Below are 26,507 nucleotides of genomic sequence, written 5' to 3'. Positions count from 1 at the left end.
CAGTGAACATATACCATATATATACCATATATAACCATATATATATATGTATATAACATATAACCAAATATAACAGTGCTCATATACCATATATATGGGTTTGGAAGTAGCTCCTGCATGCCCACAACTGTTTGATCGGCTGATACTTGCCTTTCAAAATTTAGTATACTGAATACAATTCACTAGTGTTTCAGCATATAATTTAAATATTCAACTTACCTATCCCCGTTGTGGAAATGGACTGTGTTTTTTTTTTAACAAACATAAAAGATTGCATTGACAAATTGTTGGGTTAACAATTGTATACCTGTGTAAAATCAAATCATTACAGCAGAGAAATTTTAAATTGGATAGTAAATGGTTCTTTTGAAAACATTTAAATCAAACAAAATTTTGTTCTTGATGTGTTTTATTTTTCATATTTCTATGCTTACATTTAAATAATTGCAGAGCATTGCAAACTCCTTTAGTCTTCTGACTAATTGGAATAGAAATCATAATGACTTGATAATATCAGTCTAAGAGGATTTTTAAGAATCTAAAGACTAGTTGATTCTAGTATTTTCTAAGCCAACTGTTCAACATTTTTCCAGGGGGGCTCATTGGAAAGATAGCTAGGCTTTACTTTAGAGTTACTGGATGTGCATCTCAAAGGGCAAAACATAGGTAATTAGCACTGGAAACTCAGTGCGCTGGGTTCCAACGTGCAGCCACGAAGAGACCATTGACCGAGACCTTCCCCAACCCTGAGGGTTTGACCTGGTCAGATGGAGTCACTTTGAGGCCAGGAAGGCCATGGTCCTGTATACTCATTACAGCAAATTATTGTAAATTATTCACATATGCCAAATAATGACAAAACAAGTAGTGTTAAATGTTAGCGCATCATTTGTCATGAGGTAAAGAGGTCAGGGTGTTTTCAAAACTGGCCAATGCCTCACCTGTGGATGTAGTCTTCATGGTGTGTCCTTGGCCCTCATTTAACTTCATTTCTGGCCTCCATTGCCAATTTTTCCATTTTCATTCCTGAAACACCTGTGAATGTTCACAGACAAACAGACACCTGTGCATGTACACACGCACACACACACACACACACACACACACACACACGTACTCACACTCTATATATACCTTACCTTCTATTTAATGGTCAGACCCCTTACAAACATCTGAAGCTTTCTAGTTCTCCTCACCTGAGATCCAAACCTTCAGAGTTCATGACCCCTTTCTCTATATTTGCTGCTGCAATGCCAGCATGTGTCAGGAACATTTTCTGTGCAAGCAATGCATGTTCTGTTGAACTGTCATTACACACTTGCGCCATTCAGTGTAAACAGGAAGCCACACATTCCTTCTTCTATTCAATCTGGAGTCTCCTGAAAAGGAACAGGGCAATCGAGTGTGAGAATGCTTCTACATATTCTCTGCTATGTGAGTGATCAGAACGGAAAGGCTTTGCACCAATCCCGGAAATGTTTTTCACATACTTGTGTGGGACCTCTACTACAGCAGGATTAGCTCTGCCTCATTTGTTTCAAGAACAGACCTGTATTTAGCTCATTTGCATATCTATGGTACCTGCGTGTAGTAGCTGATTAACAGAGTAGGCACCGAGTCTGTGTATCTGAGACAAAAGCAAAGATGACAGAAATCAGCATCTGTGAATGGAGATGCAGGATGGAGACATGCAAGCATCCTTTATTTCTAGTCCGTGGACCAGGCCCATCTTTCTTTAAAGAGGCGTCTTTCAAAGATAGCAGGTAAGGGAATGACAGTTATTTTCGTGTTTTTATTTAATTAGACCTGATTCTCATCTCGATAATGGTGTAATTAGGAATAAAAGTGAGTTTTTATAGAAAGTCAGCCAGCTGGGAATGGGAAAGTTTAACTAAGAAAACGATAGTAATTATATGGTGAAGCATAGCTCAAAAATGTTTGCCCTCAGGGATCAAGAGCTTATTTCCGGCATTTGAGGTCTACAAAAGTTAATTTCCCTTATGTATCTGTTTCTAAAACAGATCTTGCTTTGCATTTAAAGATTTATATTGTGTGTGTTTCCCCGAACCGTGTAGATTATGAAGACAGACTGTTGTTTGTGTCTATATGCCTTCGAGTTTTTCTTTTTCAATTATTTAAGGGCCAGGAATTTGGGGTTCATAATTAGTATTACTAATGTTGTTCCTGGTGTGTGCTGAGAGAACCGTGTGACTGTAAATCGTCCAGCAAGAGACTAGAGATAAAGAAATGAAACTGACTTCCCACAAAGAGAAAACTTGAAAACAGAGCAAAGAGATTCAGGCCTGCATCCTGCAAACACCATGTGAGGTTCTTCGTGACTCTTTTCTGCATGCCTCCCCCCAAGACATCCCTGGCCTGACAGAGAACAGACAACAAACAAACTGTTGTCAAGTGAGTGGAGGTCTTGGAAATAAAAGGTGACCGCAAGCACGCTCCCAAACAGTCAGTCATCCTAACAAGTTCAGTTATCGTAACGTCAGTGTCCATGTGGCTAAGCTTGTTGTGGGAGCCCAGGTCCATCTCTGAGTACAACGTCTTTCTATTAGGTGGTAGCTGTGCTCGCCTATGCTTTCCATTACAAAATACACCTATGGTTGCATGTGTCTGCCTTAATCTTGATTGTTGTCAACAGACCAGAATGAATCTTGCATGAAAGAGTAAAGAGCCAGACTTCAGGGAGTATTATCTTAAAATAACTCTTTAGCCTTCTATATCTAGACTAGCCTCTAGACATTATGCTCAGGTAGAATTCTTTTGGTCTTTAGTCTAGGCTAGCCATGAACTCACAGAACAGCAGACTGGGCCATTGAATTCCTGATCCTCATGGCTGCATATGCCAAATGATGGGATTCCAAGCAGGCACCACCATGTTGAGTTTGTGTGGTGCCGGAAGGCAAGCTTTGGGCATGTTAGGCAAGTGGTCTATGAGCTAAGCTGTGTCTCCGGCTCTTCACTCTGTGGCCTCATTCTCTTCATTCACCTCATTGATGGATGTGTCCATCAACACGCATTTCTACACAGCCATAGTGTGTAGCCCCTCTGCTCCCGGTCTGCCTTCATCTCTGATCTGTATGACCTAGAACTAACTTGTGTCACACTGCTACAGTCACATGGGACCACGTGTCTCACCAGTCTACCATTAAATGTCACACCCGAAAGCATTTCTTTCAGTCCTCAATCTCTGTGACACCTGAGAGGGAGCAGGTAGACAGGAGGTCTTCCTGGATGATCTAGAACTTTGTGTCTGTCAGGATACTTAGCACTCAGAAAGGCAGGAGCAAATATGTGCCCTTAAGATGTGGTGAGCACAGGTGCAAAAATGCCAGGACTACTTGGAGAGAGGGTCAAAATGGTAGAAGCTTGAAATAGTCTCTCTCCTTTTACAATATCAAATAGATGTTGCCTCGTTCTGCCAACACTGTTATTGTGGTTTTGCACGTTTGGCTTTTGCGTGGCAGCCTTTCTGTTAAAGAGATTCTAACTGCTGCCTCCTTTCACTCGGCACCTGCTTTGTGACAAAAGTCATTCTGCATGCTGCAGAGAGCAGCTCCTGGTCCAAGTTAAGCCAGCAGTATGTGCATCAGCTGTTCCGCCAATTAGTCAGGAAGAACTGTCCTGGGTAGAAAAGAAGTTTAGACTTGGTTTTGTAAATCTGAGGTTTCCTCAAAAACCGGGAAGGGATCCTGGTACAGGCAGGCTCCTGGTGTTTCTGAGAGGGGTTTCATGAAAGCTAGGTCAACAACTCCTTATTTAATAAAATAAGAGTGGAAGCTGAATGAGAGAGAATTAAAGAGCACCAGAGGACTTCAGGCCCTTGTCTTCTGTCTTAGAGCCCAACTTTTGCGAAGCAGTGAAACTCTAATAAATTTTTTTGAAATCGCCAGAGATGACTTAAGAGACCCCCACGATGTAATGTCTGCTCAGAGTCTCATTCCTTGTTCCTCTTCCTGACATTCTCTGAGACATGAATGTCATATACTATTAACACTTAGGCTTCTAACACATGACAGGTCTACAATGGCGAGTTACACATGGTTAAATGTGTACTCTACATGAGAGGCCCGCCATTATCAAATACCAGGCACAGACGGCAGCCTGGTAAACTTTTGAGCATCAAAGACTCGACTTGTCTGATCTGCAGAAATGTTGTTGGGGCCAGAGAATTCCAACTTTGTGCTTCCTGGTGGCAGACCCAAGGGCCAGGTTCATTCAGCTTCATGAAAGTTTGCAGCATGAGAAACCCCACATATTACAGCCATAGGACCTCCAGTTGTCACCTTTCTGTTCTTCTAAGATCTAGGAAAACAGGACATGTTACCTGAGGTGTTTCATAGTTTTTCCATTGCCACATAATTATGTGTGTGCTGTCTGGAGCACGAAAACAGACGGCAAAACAGTGGCAGCCTGCAGTGCATCCTGGGCCGAAAACAGCTGGAATTTCCCGCAATAAACACGCTATCGACCCCAGGCAGCTTTCTTTTAGTTTTCTAATATTTACTTTTCACTGGAAAGATCTGTCTTCTAGGAGTTACTGCTTTTCTTAGTGTCAGCAAAACCCCTCAGCATGTCTGTTTCCCAATCCCAGCATAACCTCTTCTGTCTCTGGGGATAATGAGCTGCATAAGTTATATAAAAGGAATCATTATTATTATTATTATTATTATTATTATTATGAGAAGAGCAGAGGCAGATATGCTTCAGACCTTTAGCACAACACTCTTCGATTAATTAACATACCATGTTATTTTTCTCACCTCTTCCATAAAATTACTTTCACAGTATTTTCTCGGGCTATCCTAGTTTCATCTGGTTGGTTGGAGTAACCGGACACCCTCCTGCTTGTGTAATTTTATGATCTAGAGAGCTGGAGAGTCAACCCTCTTGTACCAGCCATTTGAGTCTGAGGAGGAACCTCAGTGTGGACCCAAGCCACAGCAGAGGTGCCTGCACCAATGAGCACATCCCAGGGCAAAACCCCTCTGAGAGGTAGGAATGGCGGTTTCTCCTTCGAACTATTGGGAAAGAAACATCAGCCTTCTACCATCAAATAGTCGTGGAACTGTAAACTTGATTCTCGCTGCTTTTTCATTAGGTAGACCCAGCTCTCATCTCCCCCTAGCTTGCTGAGAATGTATCATGAACTGGATACTGAGTTATGTTAACTGATAATCTTGTATTTATTGAAATTACCATATTCTCTGATTTCTCATTGACAACATTCATTCTGTACATTGTTAGAATATCTTCTTATATTTTATTTTTAGGTTATTTTTCCAGGGTAGTTGGTTAAAGAGAAGTGCTGATTTTCATCCCTCCAACAACTTTAAGTATGTTTTGCTTCTGGACTTCATTGTTTATGAAAAGTACTCAGTCACACAGCTTACGTTACTATTATTGTAAATTGAATTTTAATTCTTCTTGCTTTTAAAATATTTTCTTCATTTTCCACAATCTACAAATTATGGATCCATCTGTGTTTTTATACTGTTTGGGAATACTTAAACAAGTTTAATTATCAAAAATATGAATATTCAAAACTATTCATAATGGTTTCCTGATCTCACTTCATAAAACTCTGATACTCTATTGCACTGATTCATGGGCCTTGTCTCTGGTCAAGCTTTAGTGAGAATCCTGTGTCAGAGAGACATCCCATCCTGGAAATCTTATAGAGTTCTTGTCACCTGGTCAAGAATTCCTTAGCTTTGATGTCTCCTGTTAATAAATTTTCAGCTTTTTCCTTCTTACTTCTGCTCTTCAACTCTAAAATCCTTGTTTTTATTTTTGAAAAATTTCATTATTATTATTATTATTATTTATAATTTATTCACTTTGTATCCATCTGTAGCCCCTCCCTCATCTCCTTCCAGTCCCCTTCCCTTCTCCCCCCCCACCATGTCTCTTTCCTAGTCCATTAATAGGAGAGGTCTTCCTCCCCTACTATGTGACCCTAGCCTATCAGGTCTCTCAGGACTGTCTGGATCCTCTTTTTTGATGTCCCCTAGAGCAAAGTTTAGCTGAGCTGGCCTTCCCTTATCAATTGTAGCACTTTCTACTACTATCCCAAGAATTCTGAGTGAAGAGTTACATGTCATTCTAACACATGGCATAGTTTTTTGTTTTCCTCAATAATAGTTTTGTTTTCCTCTGATTTATTATTTGTTCGGTTATATGTTTAAACTGAACATTTTAGTCATCCTAGAGTTTTAGTTTTGACCCTCAGGACTTCATAAACCATTCTGACAAAGTTTCTGCTTCTGTTTTACTTCAGGTCAATCTTTTGAAAAGGGTTTTATCTGATATTGCAAACCACCATTGCCTAAAGTTCTGTCTCTAACAGGTTTCTCTTTGCTATAAAAGATTAACTTTGTTTGGGAGGTATCAATCAAGACAGATGTAAAGGAAGGAACAGAATTTTGAAGATGGAAAGTCCTCTGAAGGGAAAGAGTACAGAATACTACTGTATTCCTGTTTCAGTGTGGAAGTGAGATTTTTTTTTTTTTTTACTGACACAATCAGAATGGATATTTTCATGTGTCAAGTATATGTGAAATAGATTTTTGAGGGAAAATTCTGCGTTTTGAGATAACTACAATCTAGTATATCAATTTTATGACTCAAAATTTATATTAGGCAGTAATATATGCCTAACAAAACTATACAATAATAGAGTCTTGGCATACAGACTCTTGCTCTGCTTAATTAAAGTAAACAAAGAAACTGCTGTCTGAGAAAATTAGAACATCACAAATTCCTTAATGTGAAGACAAATTCCATGACCTACAATATCATTCCTCAGAAGTTCTTTTCTTTGTTTCCACACAAACAGACCAAACAAGAAAACAATGGATAAAGCAGAGAAATCTCTTTTATTAAAATGCAAAACGGAAGATGATAGTCTCAGCATGACCTGGCTTGGAGCAGGCTGAAACACAATACAATCTTTCTTTCTGCCTTTGTCCTTTCTGTTCTATTGTTTGATTCAAATTCGTCTCCTGTTAAGATCCAAATAAATAACACTCAGAGGGGATCTGAGTAAAATTCTGATAAAGGCAGAAGTCTCCGCAGTGAAAACTGCAATATATATATATATTTATTAGATTTTCTTACAGTCTGTTCCTACTAGTAAAGAGTTTCTAGAACAAAACAACTTTATCATTAACAATAAACATTTGTGCTACATAATTTGGAAAATACTTATTTATCACACCAGGCAACTATAATAAAATACTCATGTACATAGAAAATAAGTTTCCACTCTTTGTTGTTTGTTTACTATTGATGATTTAGACAAAACTTGCCATCTCCACATCCACTCTGTTGACTAAATCAGCCACAAAATTTCGGTTCATATTTTACAGTACACAGGAGTTCGTCCATAATTTCATCATCAAAAATAAGTCCTATGGGGACTTGGCAGATGGGTCAGCACTTAGTAAGTGTGCTTTCCGCTCTTACAGAAGTTACCAGCACTTAAGTGGCAACTTAGGAGCCCAATTCCCACCAGGTATTTGAAACCCCCTACTGGCCTCCAGAGGCACAGGTATGTATGTGGCACGCATATATGTGTGAAAGTAAACACTGAGAAGATAATAATAAATTAAAAACCTTATTTAAAATGACTGTACGTGTCAGCCAGGAATTGCACCTGCCCTGCGTTCAAGGGAGAGCACTTGAGTTCAATCTATGGGACCCATATGGTGAAAGAAGAGGCCCAAATCCTAAACGTTGTCCTCTGACCTCCACAAGTGTGCACAGCGTGTGTGCGTGAACACGCGTGTGGGCACACACGCACGCACACGCACACACACACACACACACACACTCTCAAATATACACACAATTAAATAAATATAAAATTAAACACTAGAATCATTCCCTTCCCTTGTTTTTCTCTTACAACCATATTTCCTAATGAAAAGCATGTCATTGTTGCCAGCTTTCCCAGCTCTAAATTGCAAAAACAAAAACAACAGTAAACAACCACGATGGAGGAAGCAGTGGAGACTCCTTTACATGTTTCGCATGTCACATGAGACACCTGTGTCTTACACATGTCATATGAGTCAACCCTTTCCCCTTTTACCTCTGGTGCGGAGGCTTTCAAAGACTTACCAGAACACAAGGCCCCTCTACTCTTGTCCATCATCCATTTCCTCTTGTGGTGTCTTCATCTCCCGGGTGCTGACTGAGGACAAGCTGTGACCTAAGCAACTCTGTATCTGCCCTGCCACCTGTTAGCGGTTTATGGTGCTCATGTTAAAATTCAGTTATTAAAAATGTCAACATGCATGTGTTTGTTTCCTTTTGCAATGATGGGCATGTTGAGTTATTTATCTGTTGCCCTTGTTCTTTCCCATGATAATTTTAATCTTACGTACATCAAATTATGCATAGGGTTCAGTTCAGAAGACAGCTTTGTCTGATTTCTGCCACATCTCAAACCAGTTCGGACCAAATTGGCTTTTCTGGTCTGCTCTCAGGGCCTGAAGAGAGTACAGTGGAGGCAGGAATCTGAAGTTGCTCGGGGGGTTGTTTGGAGAGGCATGTGAATGCATAGGACTTGGAGATGAGGGAGCAAGGGCGTCAAACACATAATTGAAGGAGGAGGGTGTGCACGGCAGGAACCAGGAAGAAGAGTTAGTTCCATGTTGCCAAATCTTCCCTCACGTTAGGGTGGCCCACAACCAGTCACAAAACCCTTTTGTTCACCTCCCCCTGAGGGGGGAGCAGCCCTACCAGGCCACAGAAGATGACAATGCAGCCACTCCTGATGAGATCTGATAGACTAGGATCAGAAGGAAGGAGAGAAAGACCTCCCCTATCAGCGGACTTGGGGAGGGGCATGCTTGGAGACAGGGGAGGGAAGGTGGGATTGGGAGAGGAGGAGGGAGGGGGTTTATGAGGGATGCGAAGTGAATAAAGTGTAATTAATAAAATTAAAAGAAAGAAAAAAACCCTTTCATATGAAATATAGGATTATTATTCACGAAGTGACATACATTCAGATTCAATTAGCTTTTTTTAAGGTAGAGTTTCGATTCATCTATCAAGACATCTCAGTACCAAATTCATTCCTGATAGTTTCCGGGTCAGTTGCAGAGTTGGCAAAGGAGGTTATCTTATCTGTGGATTTAGGTGTGGTCTTCACCGCTTGTGTTCTGTAGCATTGTTTGGTATTTATAGCACCTCCCACATGGGTGCTTTCCTGGACTTAATTATCATCTGTCTCTGCCTCCCTTCAAATCTCATTTATAAAAATGTTAACTAAGACCATCCATAATACCTGGGTCCCCAAAGCTCACTCCCCAGCTCCTCTCCTTAAATGGATGCGCTGTCATTTATCATTAAATCTCTTCAGCCAATTTAATTCCCAAGAAAAATGTTAATCTTGAATCCATTTTGAGCTAAGTTTTAATTAAGGTATCCTAAGACATTTGGTGTGATTTACTGTAATCAAAACTGATACCTCCTCTTCGGCCCCCACCCTCTAATGTTCTAATTTTATCCTCACACCAAAGATCGTGGCTCTGTATGCCAGGACTAGTTCCCCCCCCCCCCAATACACACTGTCCATCTGACTGTTCCTGCAAATAGCTGCCTTCTCCTTTTCCTTTAGATCTATGGCTGTCATATGCCTGCATAAGTCCCCAAATCATTTCAGGAAATGTCTTTCCCTGTGGCAGCCACATCTGTCTGCCGAAAATAGCAACCTCTGGACGTGCCATTTTAATGCCAGTCTCTAGATTTCCTTTTGTCTTCTCTATCTTAGTTGCTGTTATTTCTGTGTCCACCAACACTCCAACTGCCATGAATAATTAAAAATATAATTAGAGGGCCAGCAAGATGGATGGATCAAGTCCGTAAAGGTACTTTCTGCCCAGCTTGGCAGCCTGTATTTTAGCCTAGAACCCTTGTGATAGAAAGAGAAAAGCAGCTCCTGAAAGTTGCTCTCTAATTTACACACACATATGCACACTCCACCATTATGAAATAGAATCAGAGTTAGAACATGTGCCACACGCCTCCTCAGTCATGGATGGTGTGGGAGGAACTAATTTGCACCTTTGGCGACGTTAAACATGAGCCACGTGTTAACTGCCTCGCCGGATCCTGCACTTGAAGTTTCAAGGTAAAATTGCGACAGTCACATTTCCTCAAACAACATCGCTGAATCCCCAGATCACTCTTAGCTTTGGAAACTTAGAACTTTAGGATGATGGGTGGTAGCATAGCACAAGGAGAAGTGACAGAAGAAGAGCCACACGGGCTAACTGGTTAAAGGGACATGCCCTCCGTCCTTTATTAGAGACAATTTACCCTCTCTGGGTAAAGTGAGGCCACGTTCTTACTCCCCCCACAGACTACCCTGCGAACAATGAAAACAGGATTCCCTGAAAGCTTGTTAGTAGCATCTCCCACCAGGATCATTCCTCCCATTCTTTGTAATTATATATATTTATATATCTACTATATATTTTGTGTGTGTATATATATATATATTGTATATATCAAGAAGTGGAAGAACCTCGTTTAACACAGCAAATCACAATCACTTTAACACGACTCTTTGGAATTAATAATGGTCGTTCTCCTCTCACAGGCAGTAATCGCCCTTTCACTGTAAGTGACTTTGAATGTGTGTGTGTCAGGTCTACAGGTGCTTACTTCTCCGCTGTCGTCTCAGTGGCTCTTAAAACAATTCTCTTTCCTTAGAAGAAAATGGTTTTCTGTAGTGTGGGCTTTAACAGTCCATCATACGCCAGTGGGAAGAGGTTAGGAGGCGGGAGGACACTGCAGATGGGGAAACGAGCCAGCAGAAGCTCGGCGGCAATAAAGCAGACTTTGCCCTTTCATTTCGTCCTGGTCTCAGACAACAGTGGTACGTGGTCATGTGTAAAGAATGGGAGGGAAGATGACGAGTAGATCCTGCATAGAAACATTGGCTTTTATGTTAAGGCTCCCCCCCCACCCCCGCTTCTATTAAATCAAAATAAAGACGGTCTTCAATACTGAAAAACTGTTCGGAACATGCTCACAAGGGACCAAATGATAATACCGGTTCCTGCAGCGATCTGGTGTCACAACAAAGCACAGAAGCAGGGGACACACTTGCACCACAGATGCCGTTGGCAGCGGCTTTGAAATCAGCTCCCCGTGGTTTGGGGGGAACCGAGCAGCACAGCGGTGAGAGGCTGGACCCTAACCAGATTGGTGCTGTGGCTTTTCCCATTCCAGCTGACAGCAGTCGACGCCGATGAAGGCTCCAATGGGGAGATCTCCTACGAAATCCTGGCGGGAGCCCAGGGGGACTTCGTGATCAACAGGACCACGGGGCTGGTGAGCATTGCTCCCGGAGTGGAGCTGATCGTGGGACGGACCTACGCGCTGACAGTACAGGCCTCGGACAACGCCCCGCCTGCAGAGAGAAGGTGACTGCCGCCAGGCTGCGTAGCTCTTGTACAGAGAAATTACTATATTCCTATATTATTAACCCTAAGATGGGCTGCTGTAAAAAGCAGTCACCTTTTGTTTCTTTCAGCTGAGCTCTTATAAAAGACCTTTAATATTCTTCAGTTTATTTTATAATATAGAAATATATTTAATTGAAGACATCGTTGTACTTAGTAGATCTGACCTGACCCATATGTGCCAATTTACTATAGTTATTATGGTGCAAGAGTTTTAAATCACCCATGGATTATGGCACTGTCTCCTTTGTTGTGAGTAATAGCCCAAAGACCTCCAGTCGGCAACCAGGACATCACTCACAGAGGGAATTACTGATGTTTTAATTTTGTCCGTACGTATGTATGTATGTATGTATGTATGTATGTATGTATGCATGCATGCATGCTGCCTTCTTACTGTGCTCACATGTTTATAATATGCTTTACAAATGAAGAGCAGTAACAGAAAGGATGAAATCCAATTGTTACAGCAATATAGATTCCCAGCATCACACACTTACACCTCAGGATCTTTATTAAGTAAAACGAAGGTTACTTGAAACAAGGTCCCCCCAACAGAAGGCTGTCAGATGAATGGGAGGATGCTCCCAGGGCAGCAAGGATGCAGGGAGAATGGCTGATGGTTGGTTAAGGCAGAGCAGAGGTGGGAGGGGCAGGCTTCACCATGCTGCACAGAATACTATGTAATTTAAAACTTAGCAATTCTCTAATCCAAAGTTTTCTTTTAATACCGTGGATGACAATCTACCAGGAGTGACTGAAAATTCGGAAAGCAAACCTCAGGGGGCGGTTACTACTATGCTTGATGGATAAGAGCAGAGGACTCTCAGCCTGTTCATTTCCTGCATGCAGGTTGCTTAACTCTGCCTCAAAGGACCAAGTGGCAATATGTTTTTACTCATGTAAAATGCCATTCAAACAACACTATCCTCAGAAGGTGGTATCCACCCTATTGGTGGCATCAGTTTTATTTTCATTTAAAAACAATGAGTTGGACATCACATCCAACACTATCAGACACTACGGGGAAGGCAGCTATGCTCACCACTCTATCACCAACACACTCTTCAGACATCACTTGGGACCAGCAGAGAATAAAATCCAGACTCCCCCTCTCTATCTGAGAGGCCAATGCTGGATACTGATGTTCACTGTTTTCTGTCAGGGAATTAAGCCTTCAGATTGAGTGGGTAAGTGGGCTGAAGAGCTGGGAGGCTCCGCTTTCAGGTGTTTTTTGAAAGGAGGATGATATTTGAAAGTTACCAACGTGAAAGTATAAATAGCTATGGGTGGGCACCACCAGCATCCAAGGCAAGGGCATCTCATTAAGTAAGAGTAGTTGGCAGCAGCAATCAGAGTTGAGGAGAGTTCCTTTTTTTTTTTTTTTTTTTCAGTTTGGCAACTTGAGTTTATAACTTCGAATGACATTGAACCTCAGACCCAGTATAAAATGACTTTGGGTCTCTGTTACTCCAGCCTAGTGAAGTTCCTCAAGGTCAGAGTAACAACAGTACCCTTCCCCAGATTCTTAGCCTTTTGGTTAGGGCTTTGATAAAAGTACACATACAGACAAGCAAAGGGTTAAAATATTTTGGTTTTTTGTTGTTTTGCTTTGTTTCTAAATGATTTATTTCTTATGTATACAGTGCTCTGTCTGCCTGTACACCCTCGTGCCAGAAGAGGGCTCCAGGTATCATTATAGATGGCTGTGAGCCACCATGTGGTTGCTGAGAATTGAACTCAAGACCTTTGGGAGAGCAGCCGCTGCTCTTAATGTCTGAGCCTTTGCTCCAGCCTGGCTTAAAATGTTTTAAGATCAAAGCATCATTTCTTTTAACAGTGTTTGTTAGTTAATGTATTTATTTGGCTCAGCTGAGTTGAGTAAATATTGTTTAATCCTGGAATGAATTATTACTACTGCCAGGCGTGAAAACAGTTCCTGACCCCTGCTGCTCCTCATAAAATGGCCATTAAAATGATCAATGCATGATATGACATCATCTGATATTCCTATTTTTTGGTCATGGAATCCAAGTCAGTACTTAATTAACCCATGACTAAATAATGCTCGCCAGTGGAAAAATCTTCATTAAAAAATATACACTCTTTAAAATAATTGTACATAGTGATAAAGACATGAAAAATATTCATTTGTTTTAACAAAAATGTACTGGCTTCCTAAAACTTGTGTCTGAGGAAAACACTGGAAATAAAGGGAAGGTTACAAGAGACCCAATGGGATACCAGACCTGCAGTAACCCAAGACATGTGCAGGTGTGATGGGAAATTCAGCAGAGGACAAGGACAAAGACAGGGATGCAGGTAGGACATCATTAGAAGACTTGGACCATTTGATCACATCCCTGGTCTGCTTTAAACGTATCCCACAGTCAAGGTGAAGCTCAGACTTGATGGTATTGAGTGATCATCTACTCCAGCAGTGACAGCTCCTTCTGTTCTATGTATATTCCCCTTCTCCAATCTCTCATTTACAGTTTTCTTTTTATTGCTCTGTGAAGATGCAGAAATGCTCCCTCTGTCTGTGAGGTCTTCTGTGTTGCATTCATTTTGCATCTGAAACCTGTACCCCCATCTTCTGATAGGAGCTCTGTTGTGTTGGGCTGGAATATGAGCTTTCCGATTCTGCCTGTTCTGCATTTTCTAGCAAGACAGTGGAATAGAATCCATGAGCAGTCAACTATAAGCATAGACTTTGTAGCAAGTTATTATGGGGGACCAAAGAAAACTCACGATGATGTGTCTGTTTTAAGTCTTTCCAGGAAAATAATAAAAGCACTAGCCAACTTTATCATAGAAACAAATAGTAATATGGAATTATATCAGCACATTATACAAGTTGATATTCAAGCTCATTATTACTGTAGTATTAGAAAGTTAGGCTCTTTATCTTTTTAAATTATGACTTTTCCAAAACCAAAATACATAAGGTCTTTCTAGCCCTTCTTCATTCATATTTTATTTGTCCTTTACAAGAAAGAAATGTGCTTCAACATGAATGAAATTACGGCACAGGTAATTAAATATTGGCATTTTGTAGTCTGAGTTAAAGACTTCAAATGCATTAAGATTTGGTCCAAGACATCATCCTTTGCAACAATGTAAGGACTTTTCATATTCACAACCCTCAGATAAATAAAGAAAACCTTTTCAAAATACTTCACAAAGAATCTTTTCTGAGGAGATCTAAAGAGTTCAGAAAGCTTTTTACTTTATCTGTAGTTATTAATGAGCTGGGTGACTTTAATTCAGTCACTTCATCTTTGTGATTATTTAAAACTATAAACCTAGCTAGTCAAATTAGGTGATCCAGTGTGACTTTTTATGTCTCAAGACTGTCTTAGAAATGCGCTGCCTCTTTTGTTCTGCTTTGACCTTTTCTCTACCAAATAAGAACGATAAGGCTTCATGATTTTATTTTTTAGAAATGGAAACTTATTTGCATCATACTTGCTCTATTACAAAGATAAAATATGGATAGAAAGAAGCTTGGTTTTATGCATTTAGAACTGGCTATAAATGTAAATATGAAATACTCACATAAAATGTTATTATTTACCTAGCGACTGCCCTCTTTTACTATGTGCTTAAACTATGCTGTTGAATTACTGCTGTTTATTACAGCATTAAGTCATCACTTTATTGTTAATGCAATAGGTATTCAATTTTAGGAACGTTTACTCTGACACTATGCTGACATCAGGGATGGAGAGGAGATCTCATTTTAAAAGGCAGTAACCCTCTAAAAGACTGGTGATTATTAAGCAGTCCACAGCAGAGGGCCCAGATGGGAAAGATGAAGGGCTCATGACTGCAATATGATCTTCCCCAAACAACCCTGAGGGTGAAGTCCTGAAGCATGTGTCAGGAGCATGACCAGCATTCCCACCCCTTGAATCATTACAGAAAGGACCAGAGAAAGAGAGAGGGAAGAGCGAATGCAAGAGGCATTCACACTGAGCCAGAGTTGTCCTCTGTCTCAGCCCCGGGTCACATGGGGCAGGGGGGCAGCAAAAAGCCTAATGAAGCATTACCTGGTTAGAGATCTGACAAAGGGTCTTGGGATGGTGGCTTCCATAACCCCGACACTCAAAACATGGACACAGGACAACACAGATGAAAGGTCTAGGCCAACATGGGATAAGTAGTCGGAGTCACTCTCAAAAAACAAAGAACAGCAACAGACTTCTGAGACTCACAAAGGTGCTGTGTGGGGCTTTAGGCCCAGAGGAATTGTTTCCAGATCAGGCCCAGCTGGGGATAGAAATCCCCCCATTCCCTCCACAGAAATGGGACGTTCTGTTACCTGGCTTCCATATGAACACTTACGAGCTTGTACACAATGACTTGTTATTATTTTAACTCAGTAGTTCCCAACCTTCCAGGGCTGTGACCCTTTAACACAGTTCTCCGTGTTATGGTGACCCCCGACTATAAAATCATTTTTGTTTCTACTTAACAGCTGTAAATTCGCTACTGCCATGAATCCTAACACAAATAATTTTGGAGATAGAGGTTTGCCAGAAGGGTGTGACCCAGAGGTTGGAAACTGCTGCTTTAGATCATTTCAATTTACCCTTAAAGGCTAAATTTTAATTATAAAAATTTTTAATTATTTTACCATCGCATCTCCATCTGAACAAAAGAAATAAGGAAATTTTTACTCATTTCTGTGAGCGCACTTTCAGAAACTATAAACCAGAGATAACGAATTCAGACACTTTAACTGATTATAAGATTCTGATGCATTTTAATTTCAAGTGAGTTTACTTTGGGACAGTATTACCATGAATCCAAGATATTAATGGCTTAGAGTGACTCCCACTTTAATAGAAATGCTTGCTAGTGTGTGTGCATCTGTCTACACAGACCTCAGCAGGCTATATCAGTGCCTGGTACAGATGGAGGAGCTGCCAGCCAGGTCGCAGTGCTGGAAATCTGCACCTAAAATATTTAAGAAGAAAAACGGGTTATTTATCCCAGAAAAAATATGGGATATATCATAAAGAGTACATAGATCCAAGGGCATGAGTATACTGGAAGACATTATTAAAAGGGGTTTGTACCACTTAAAAAAAAATCCTAACCCCTAAATAGCAATTATCACTAAAGCCCTTTAAATTTAAAATTACAATTAAAAAATAATGCACAAAGCCTACATTTGAGAAAGCAGATAGTTTCCTGTAAAACACTGTATGTGTTTCATGGTAGAAGGCGGGCCCTGTAAACTCACGTATCTCATGTACTTACTTTATCAGTATTTCTCTTTATAAGCCTTGACAACCTGCTTCCTCCGTTTTCATTGTCTAAAAACCCAGGGTTTGCAGGTGCCAAAAGAACTGATGTGAAATGGTAAAAATCTTACTTACGGTAATAAAGCGGCTTTGTTTCCCCCGTGAAAATCCTCCCCTCCACCTAGGCTTCTAACTGAAGGCAATTTTCAGCTTTTCATACTATATTCAAAACCGTAAAACACCTCCAGTTTTATTACGTCGGATTTACCCGAGGATTACTTCGATTTTGACACTTGAGGGAAGTTCATAGTAAGTGGCTGCTATCGGGGGCAGAGCTGACAAAATGCTGCCTCCTGCTCCCCGTGTGTGTGCGTGTGTGTGTGTGTGTGTGTGTGTGTGTGTGTGTGTATCTCTGTGTGTATGTGCATTACCGTATGTATGCCCATGTGTGTGGTTATATGTTGAATTAATCAATGCTCCTTCGCCTGGCTTAACTGGAAGAGAGCCTGAAAGACAAGTTTTGTTACAGAAAGGTCTTGTTTGTTTGTTTGGTTGGTTGGTTGGTTGGTTGGTTGGTTGGTTGGTTGGTTGGTTGGTTGTCTTTCGCTTGCTTTTCTTCGCTGTTAGAGACGACCGGGGTCATCAGTTAATTCACTGAGGGTCCTCTGCAGCCACTGCGTTTCAACTCAGGCCCTTAATCTGAGCAGCAGACGCAGGTACTGGAGGCAGTTTTGGTTTTTCTTCTGCTGACGCTAATTTCACAGAGGCGTTCTATTCCGGCGGTAGCTTTTACTGTTTTACTCTTCCCTGGCTTTACTGCTTTCCGTAAAGGCTGGATGGCGCCTGTCCCGCAGCTAAGCCTCTGTCCCTCTCTCCGCAGACACTCCATCTGCACCGTATACATCGAGGTCCTGCCCCCCAACAACCAGAGCCCGCCCCGCTTCCCGCAGCTGCTGTACAGCCTGGAAGTCAGCGAGGCCATGAGGATCGGCGCCGTCTTGCTAAACCTGCAGGTGTGCCCGGGTGCGGACGCGTGTGTCTCTGCGGGCGAGGGGCCTAGCACGGGCCCATGCACCCCTGCTGGTGCTCTAGGGGATGACGTCCCTGTCTGGGAGGATACGATGGAGGCGTGTGGGAAGGGGAAGCAGGTCTAGTTCACAGACTGCACAGCCGAAGGCCTAACAGGCTGGCGGGGACCTGTTGCCATGATCACGGGGATGAAGGGATTGAAGCACGGGCGTGAATAATCTGTGCCTTGGAACGGAGGAACACAGCCGAGCACTGTCCTCGCGCGTCTCCCAGCCTGGTTTTTCGGGGTCTACGTGACCCTGACCAGAGCGCGCTGAACCACCTTAGGTTTACTGTTACCTGAATCTGTGGCTCTGATTGGTTTGCACATCCTGTCGATAATCGTCTCCAGTTTAGACAATAATGTAAACGGTGTCAGGGAAAGGACGGTGTGCCGCGGGAGAGGTGTAAAGAAACAGACCCAAGAGAAAAAAAGAACAATGAAATACCACGTTTTCTCTCATGTGCAAATGTAAATACATGTCCCTACATCTCTCTCTACACGTGATAGTAAAGTAGGTGTTGCTTCGTGAAGGGGAAGAAGGTTCAGTGTGAACAAAGTGCAGGTTTGTGTGTGTGTGCGTGTGTGTATCTATGCTGGTGTATGTGCATGTATGTGTATGTGCGTGCACATGTTTATGTATCTATGTGTACATGTGTCAATATGTGTCTGTATATATGTCAACATGTCTCTTTGTATGTGTAAATATGTACGTGTGGATATGTGGTGTCTATGTTTCTCTATGTGTTTATGTACATGTGTATTCATATGTAGGGTTGAAAATGTCATAATAGATAGTACGGTTTTTAATGCCTACGAAAAAGTTAATCACGAGACGTTACCTTACCTGCTCATAGGACAAGCTTTATGTTTCCTTGTGTTTCTTGGAAATGGCCCGGTTTCTGATATAAGCACTCAGGATGCTAGGCTTGACATTCGGAGACACTTAATAAAGGAACATGTTGAGGAAAACCCATCCTCGACTTTTGCCCTTGACTGTGGTGTCACAGGACACAGCTACATTTTGCTCAGAGTTCTTACATCCTTATGCCTTATGACCTCCTGACTCATACTGGTAAGGTCATCCTATGACTACCCAAATGCCAGAATTTGGTTGGCATTCCCAAGAGCTTCTGGGGTTTTCATTTGGTATTTATTTTACTCTTTTCTCCAGGAAAGTAATATTTTCCTGTTTATTATGTAACTATCAGTAGAATAATTATTACAACCACAAGCAAGTAGAAACATCAGTAAAAATAAAATACCAAGAATTCTAATAGGCAAATTAAAGAAAATATAGCACTTATTTAGTCAGACAAAATAGCTAACCATATTACTATAAATATATAGAGGGGAAGTAAAATGATAAAAAATATATACCCACGAGAAATTATTTATCAAACAAAAAGAAATTTTAAAAACATAATAAATCTTAAATTTTAAAGGTTGGGGTCAATAAATTTTTCATGGTTTACCATTAAATCTTCCCTGATAACGTTCCCTTTTGTAACATGCCTTGTATAAGATAAGCCATAACATTTGCTTATGAGGCAGGCTGATTTTTATGTCGAGAAATCTCAGGAAGATCTTGAAACCTTATTGTAGGAGAATAACACTAACTAGGCATTCAAGATGAATCGAGTTTGCTTTTTCTTGTATCTCACATTTCTTTGGCACAAAGGCTGGGGAAGAAAAAAAATGCTTGCGATGACATTTCCATTCTGCTTTGTGTTGCTGGAAGAAAGAACACAATTGTGGTGGCAGAATGGATAAGAAGGGACAAGGGTGTCATCATCAAGGGTTTCTCGTAGACTTCCAACCTCCTTTGTTCGTAACCCACTGAGAAACAGTTTAAACCCGCGACCTCTCAGCTGAAAAGCATCCATCAAATTACTCCTCCAAAGTCTTGCAACAAGAGAGCGCGTTAGAAACCCAGCGGTGCCCGTAGCTTTCTGTCCTTAGACTTTCTTCACAAGGAGTGATGGCACCCAACATGAAAAGAAAAGAAAAAGCCCTACTTAGGTAGCGAAGTGTTTGCTTCAGGAAAATGCCTAAAAGCTAGGGACCGCAGTAGTCCTTGCTTTCAGCCCCTCATCCGCTGTCAGGTATATGCTTTCATTCCCCCTAAGGGAGTTTCGGAAGCTGTGGTTTCATCTTTGTGTGAATATCACTTTGATGGCCTTCCAGAGAGGAGAACCGCCCTCAGACCTCTGCTTCTCACTCCCTCGGGCTGATCATGGTTGACCTGGGGTAGGCCTTTCTTTCCTCCGGAGTAGCTAGGAGGGTTTGCAGTGTGTTTTCCATTCATCTTTATCCATATTTAATGTCTTTAATAACAGTTTCAAAATGCATGTGGAATTTAACCTGCATGCCTGAAGGCAGTATTATTTTTAGTCCAGAAGAAAAATGCCCTGTCGCCTTGACCTCACTGCAAAATTGATTCTTTCCCATAACCGTCTGAATTAAATGCAAACTGTCCCACACTCGCCCCTCTGCAGCTCAGGGCCTGTCCAAGGTGCTAATTTGTTTTTCTGACATTTGAAATGCTCTAGAAGTTTCGGGTTCTTGCTCTCCTCTTTCATTTTTGCCCCTTTTATTTGATAAACATTCTGTATAGAGTAGGATATGCATCGGCCCTGAAGATGACGCCGGAGTTTATGATTCATGAACGCAGGGCACCGTGTACAGATGTGTGGCACATAGCTGACAGTGTTGTGCTGGGTGCTTTCCATTAATACTTTCTCTTCTGTGAGCAAATATTTTTCTCTGAGCATTCAAGCCCCTTCATGTGTTACTGTCCTGATGAGACCCGAAGATTAGGCTTGAAGATGCCATTTCCCCACAAATGACGAGTGCCGTTTATCCCAGCTGCTGGGCTGCTCTGTCTCTTTTGTATCTGCAGAGGAGGAAGTTCGCTGATTTTCCTTTATTTTCCATTTGTGTGGTGGGAGTCTTGTTTGTGCACCTTCGTTAGCAGTAAATCTCAGATTTGGAGTGGCTCTTCATCATTAGCATTATCTCAGAAGAATAATGTCAAGAGTGTAGAAGACAACTAAAATATGTGAAATGATGCTATTGGCTGCCTCATTCCAGGCATTACTTGTAGTTTTTATGAAAAATAAACAGATGTTAGGAAGATGATAGATAGACAAGAGAGGTATGATGAGTGATAGGTAGGTAGGTAAATAGATGGATAGATAAATGATAGATAGGTAAATGATAGATAGATAGATAGATAGATAGATAGATAGATAGATAGATAGAAAGATGGATAGATGGACAGATGGATAGATAGATAAAAGAATAGATAGAAGGATGGACACAGAGATAGATAGACAGACAGATAGACAGAAGGGAGACAGAGAAGGAGAGAGTGAAAGAAGGGAGAGGGCTGTTTGACATCAGTTGTCTGCTTCTTACAAAAATTAAGTGAGATTCATAGAGAAAATTTTCTTTCTTGAGTGGAATGGGCTTCAAATGCACACACATGAATATACACATACAATTATACACATGCTCACGTACATGTTACATGTATTAGTGTTTACATGCATGTTTTTCTGTGCATCGAGTGCATATGAGTGCTCGTGGAGGCCAGAGGTTGTCAGGTCACTGGATCTAGAGTAACAGAAAGTTGTGAGCCACCATGTGGATACTGAGAATTGAACCTAGGTCCTCTGGAAGAGCAGCCCTTGCTCTGAACAACTGAGCATGTCTCCTGACTCTCAGGAGGAGGCATTTTTGGACATCATTTTTGGGGAGAAAGAGTACAATGCAGAAGTATCAGAATTTGGGAGATGCTGAGATTGATCGAAGTACAATTTCTGGTGAGCAGACCCCACTGAAGCCAGAGCTGAGGCAGTGCCTGCAAGCTGTAAGGGTTAGGTGGGAAGGGGATACAGGAAGATGCAACTTGGCCTCAAGTGAGGCTTCTCCCTTTGGAAAACTTGATTGCTGCATGGAGCAACAGCTAAAGCCATTCAGCAGGCAGCGCTGCCAGCATACAGGGGGAACTCAGCTCGTTCTTTAAAGGAGTTGTGGGATGACTGTCACGGCGTCTCAGAATTAATTTACTTAGGACTGGGCACTTGAAACTAACTCTCCTCCTCCTGAGGAAAACATCCTCCTGAGGATGACCCTTCTGAAATCATCCCACTCACTTAATGGCATCCTCATTTTGCAAATTCTCAGACCTGCTCGACTTCTACTTTCTCTGTAGCCTCCATTTCCAATCAGTCAACCAAACTGGTTAAGTTCCAAGATAGCTCACAGTTTCGCTGTCTCTCCCCAAACCTACTCCCCTCAACTGACCTACCAACTGTTGTCCCTTCTCTACTGAGCACTAGACTAACTCTGAAATATGTAAACTTGACCCTCTTAGCACTCAATTTCTTAAGGAGTCAGAAGTAAGTTTTTTACTAGGTTACTAGGAACCGTCACATCTTCTTAAGAAGCCCTGATGCTCTAGACACATAAAATCCAGTTTTCTTTTACACTGCTTCATTAAATTTTGATCTCAGAAACACACCTTTGCAAAAATGCACATTTTCAGTTTTTTATTTACAACTGAAAAATGGCACCAGTGTTCAAAGAGTAGCCTTATCCCCAGGTGTAAAAGTTAGCTACCCACACTTAACCAGAACTGTGAGCAATAATGTTTTAGCTTAAATAGAACTTAAATGAAGCCTGATATTTCTACAGCCAGAGACAACATCAATATTTAATAGAATATTAAAGTCGTATTTGATAGCGAGCCAATTTAAAATGTTATGATGGAATGAAAAGTGGTCAACAAAGCCACAACAAATGGACTCAGCAGGTTGTAATCATATATTTATGTATTTGTATATATATGTGTGTGTGTGTGTGTGTGTTTGTAACAATAACAGTGATAAAGGAGCCACCATTTTAAGTGGGAATTAGAGTAGTGATAGAGGGGATAGAGGCAGGACAGGGAGAGGGCTGAGTGACATGATCCTATTTTTTTTACAGATGGAATCATTCTATGTTCATTAAAAATTAATATATTTGAAAATCACAGAGAATCAATTTTAAAATGTTTATTTATTGATTGTGTATGTGCATGTGCCTGAGTAGACATATATGCGCCATGTGGATGCAGAAGCCAATAGAAGGCAGAAGAGTGTCAGATCCTTGAAGCTGGAGTTACAGATGGTTGGGAGTCACTTCCAGGGTGCGGGGAACCAAACTCAGGTCTTCCGCAAGAGCCGTACATGTGCCAGCGCTCTTAATCTCTGAGCCATCACTCCAGCCCTGTGCAGGAGCAAAGTTTCTAACGACGCTTTCGCCATTTTGTCTTCGTCGGAGACTCGTGTAGCGTCTACTGTAGGTTGCAGGAGAACAGTTTCTGTGAGAAACAAAATCGAATCTCTGACTAACGAAGCACGTGCAGCGCCAGCCCAGGTGTACACTGGGTCCTCTGTGTGTATATCACGGCTTCCAGTTCAGCGTTTTTAGTGGGATTCCTGAATGTGTAAACAAGCAGGTCTCTGACTCTTGGGCCTTCTCCTGGGCTCTTTTTCTTCGTTAGTCTGTCTTGTCCAACTTCAGTGGGCTAGTTTTTGTTTTAGCTTTGTATTTTTAAAACAATGAATGAATGGTTGAAAACGTTTGGGGTGAGTAGGTATGGGGGCCTCCCCTTACCTGAGGAATGGAAAGGTGGTTGGAGGAAAGGGAAAAGAGGGGATACACTCGGGTTGTAAAGCGAATGAATAAATTAACTAATTATAAAAAAGAAGAAAAAAAAATGGAATTTCCAATCCAAGGAACATAGAGACTCAGAATATAGCACCTCTTTGTGAATGACACTACTATCATATTGGTAGCTATTTAAAATATGAATATGTACAATTTCAGATATTAAGATACCTCACTACATAGAATTGCTGGTAGCAAAATGTAATCTCTGTGACCATCAGATTAATGCTAAGTGACAGCATTGCTACCCTCATAACACTGAAAAATACACATTTATTTTATATGGAGCAAAGCCAGAAAAAAAAATGTAAAAGTATCTCTACAAAGAGACCAGTCTTAAAATTATTCTTTTAAGTTGACATTTTAAGTTAGCCTAGCAAAAAAGTAGTTTACATTTTTCTGAGGATTTAAAAAAAAATCACACTTTAACAATTCAATCATCTTGTAATACCACACAGAATGATGGAATGCTTAAAACAGATATGTCCCTTCGCTTGCAAAGTAATCTAATCCAGATCCTGAATGTTACATTTTTGCTATGGATCACATCTCCTGTAATCTTTTTGAAAATGGAGTTTCACATGAAGATTTTTGTGAAACATATCTATTCATCATTGCATGCTTCTCATGGCCTTAAGAAAAACCTCATGCTTATGGCTTTCTCATTAAAAACATCCCTGAGAGAGAGTCCCATATAAGGTAATTTGATGTACATCACTTGGAGATACTTTGATCTGCGTGAGACATTACCATCTTTACAGGGTCAGAGGCAGCCTGAAGCTGCTGTCTTATACAGCATACAGTGTGGAGCAACTTGAGGCAGATGCTAGCCTGAACTCCACAGTATCCCAACCCCCATCAACAAGATCAGGAAGGAGTGATGGCTGGAATCATGTGAGATCCCATGATTCATCTTCTTCCTGCTCTCTAGCGTCTCCGTGTTGCTTGTTGCCGTGACTACAAGACCATGCTTTCTTTAGGTTACCACAGCCTCTGTTGTGTGGTGGAGATGGTCCTGGCTGGCTCAGAGGGATTCCCTGTGTTCCAACACGATGTCATCTCTATCAAAGCATCACAGGTGACCCTGGAGAGCTTGCAAAGAGCCAGAACACTGGACCTTATAGGCACCTGAGCAAAAGACACTTCAAATTAATCTTTGTTGTATGTTGAGTGCCTTGTTTGACAGGTTTTGTCATGTCTGCTCTGAAGGTGACACTTCCCAATTCTCTGCGGATACTAGCGCGTCTCTGTCTTTGTGCGTTCTCATTTTCACAAATGACTCCTAACTGAATTATACCTGGAAATGAAAGTGAGAGGTTCCATTTTCTTTACTGGGGGACTACAGTATTATTCAAAGAAAAATGCACATTGTCTAACCAAGGAGGCATAAGGAGTTTTGTTGTTTAGTTCGTTGTTGTTTTGTTGTTTTTTGGTTTTTGTTTTTTGTTTTTTTGTTTTTTTATATTAAGCATAGTTAAACCATTTTACCCTTTTTAAAGTTGAGCAAAAATGGGACTCCTGTGTATTTTGGGTTGGGGTAGAACATGCACAGCCAGCTATTTCTAGGTAACTTTTCAATCCCATCTTTAATAATTTGGCAGCAACGAATCTTGCTGTGTCATTTTCTTTTTTTTTTTTTAATAAATTTCAGAGTGTGTTTGAACATCTTGAAGCCGTTTATTGCTTCCATAGTGCCAGCTCCTGTTGATGACAGCTTAAGTATGTAAATGCCACGATTTCCCTGAGATTTTGATAGCTAGAAAGAAACAAACACAGTGCTTCCGAGAAGCACTCAACAAGCAGCTAAAAGGGGCCGGTTTTCTAGCGAAATTAATGATTCTCCACTGATCGGGAGAAGAGCCTGGGGTGTTCTCACACTTTTCTACCAGGACTGCAACTGAGAAAACAGAGATTATTTACATTGGCAGGTTCAAATTTACCCAGCAGTCCTAAGGAATTCAATTGCATGCCTCTTGTTCTTATTGCAAATATATATTTAAGATACAGATTCTAAAATTCCAATGGTTCGAAAAGAGTCATAACTGAAAATATTTTTCTGTCTTCCCGCCCACACACACATGACCTACATGCATACCAAGTGGCCCACGTGTACATCACGTGACCCAGCTCTCAAGAAAGAGCAGACGCCTCGGATTTTAGGTGCAGCAGCTTAAGAAAACAAACTTCAGAGAGGGAAGCAGAATTATCTTGCGATAAAAATCGACTCGGCTTTTCAATAGAGCTGGTCCCTCCCTTTCTCCAAAATAAAAGTAGTTTGTTTTGATTTGGGTAATCAAATGGGGAGAAAGCCCCACACACTTGATTGCCACACTTGATTGTCCCTGATTGAACACTGCTGAATGATTTGGACCCAAAAGCTGCCTGTGTGAGGCAGGATGGGAAAATGCAAAGACTGGGACCAAACACAGCAGGTTAAAATGACCCAGGAGTTTACACTTCGTCTGCCATTTTTCTTACTTTTGTACTTAAGGCTGTGTGAGGTATTCACAAATCCAATCATACACATTATTTTTTTCATACAATAGAATTTTAAAATGTTTCTTATTGCTGCTGTTTCCTTCTTTCCTTTTCCTGGATGGTTACCCAACTTTTCCTCACCTCTTCCTTTCCGTATTTTCCCCATCACAGTCACTCATATGTAATTATGTAAGCCATGTCTGTGTATGTGAATATTTGCACACAATTGCCACACACACAGCACAAACAAGCCATTTTGCCATGCCGTGAATATACATGGAATATTTTAATCTTATTTTCCCCTTGCAACAACATAAAAGGTTCAGAAAAGATTGCTACAAAATTCTTTTGGAATGATTTGTCAGCATGACATCGTGTTGTCATCAAAGGCCACAATTTACAATTCTTATAAGAAGAATGTTTTTTTAATTATTATTATATTACTCTAACTCAACCGCTAATATCAGAAAATAGTTTGGCACCAGCCTATAGTCTAAC

General features: G+C 41.1%; 1 protein-coding gene across 4 annotated transcripts in view; it reads left to right on the top strand.

Moving 5' to 3' along the window:
* Nucleotides 1–26,507, top strand: part of Pcdh15 (protocadherin related 15) — a 1,462,904-nt gene that overhangs the window by 1,180,258 nt on the left and 256,139 nt on the right. For all 4 annotated transcript variants that reach the window (XM_060369368.1, XM_060369370.1, XM_060369367.1 and 1 more), the window contains exons 16-17: nucleotides 11,260–11,453; nucleotides 17,625–17,757. In XM_060369368.1, coding sequence (XP_060225351.1) covers nucleotides 11,260–11,453; nucleotides 17,625–17,757 — 327 coding nt within the window. The remainder of the gene's footprint in view (nucleotides 1–11,259; nucleotides 11,454–17,624; nucleotides 17,758–26,507) is intronic.

This window comes from Meriones unguiculatus, chromosome 16 (genome assembly GCF_030254825.1).
Source record: "Meriones unguiculatus strain TT.TT164.6M chromosome 16, Bangor_MerUng_6.1, whole genome shotgun sequence".
Lineage (NCBI taxonomy): Eukaryota > Metazoa > Chordata > Mammalia > Rodentia > Muridae > Meriones > Meriones unguiculatus.
This window is presented reverse-complemented; position numbering and strand designations above follow the sequence as displayed.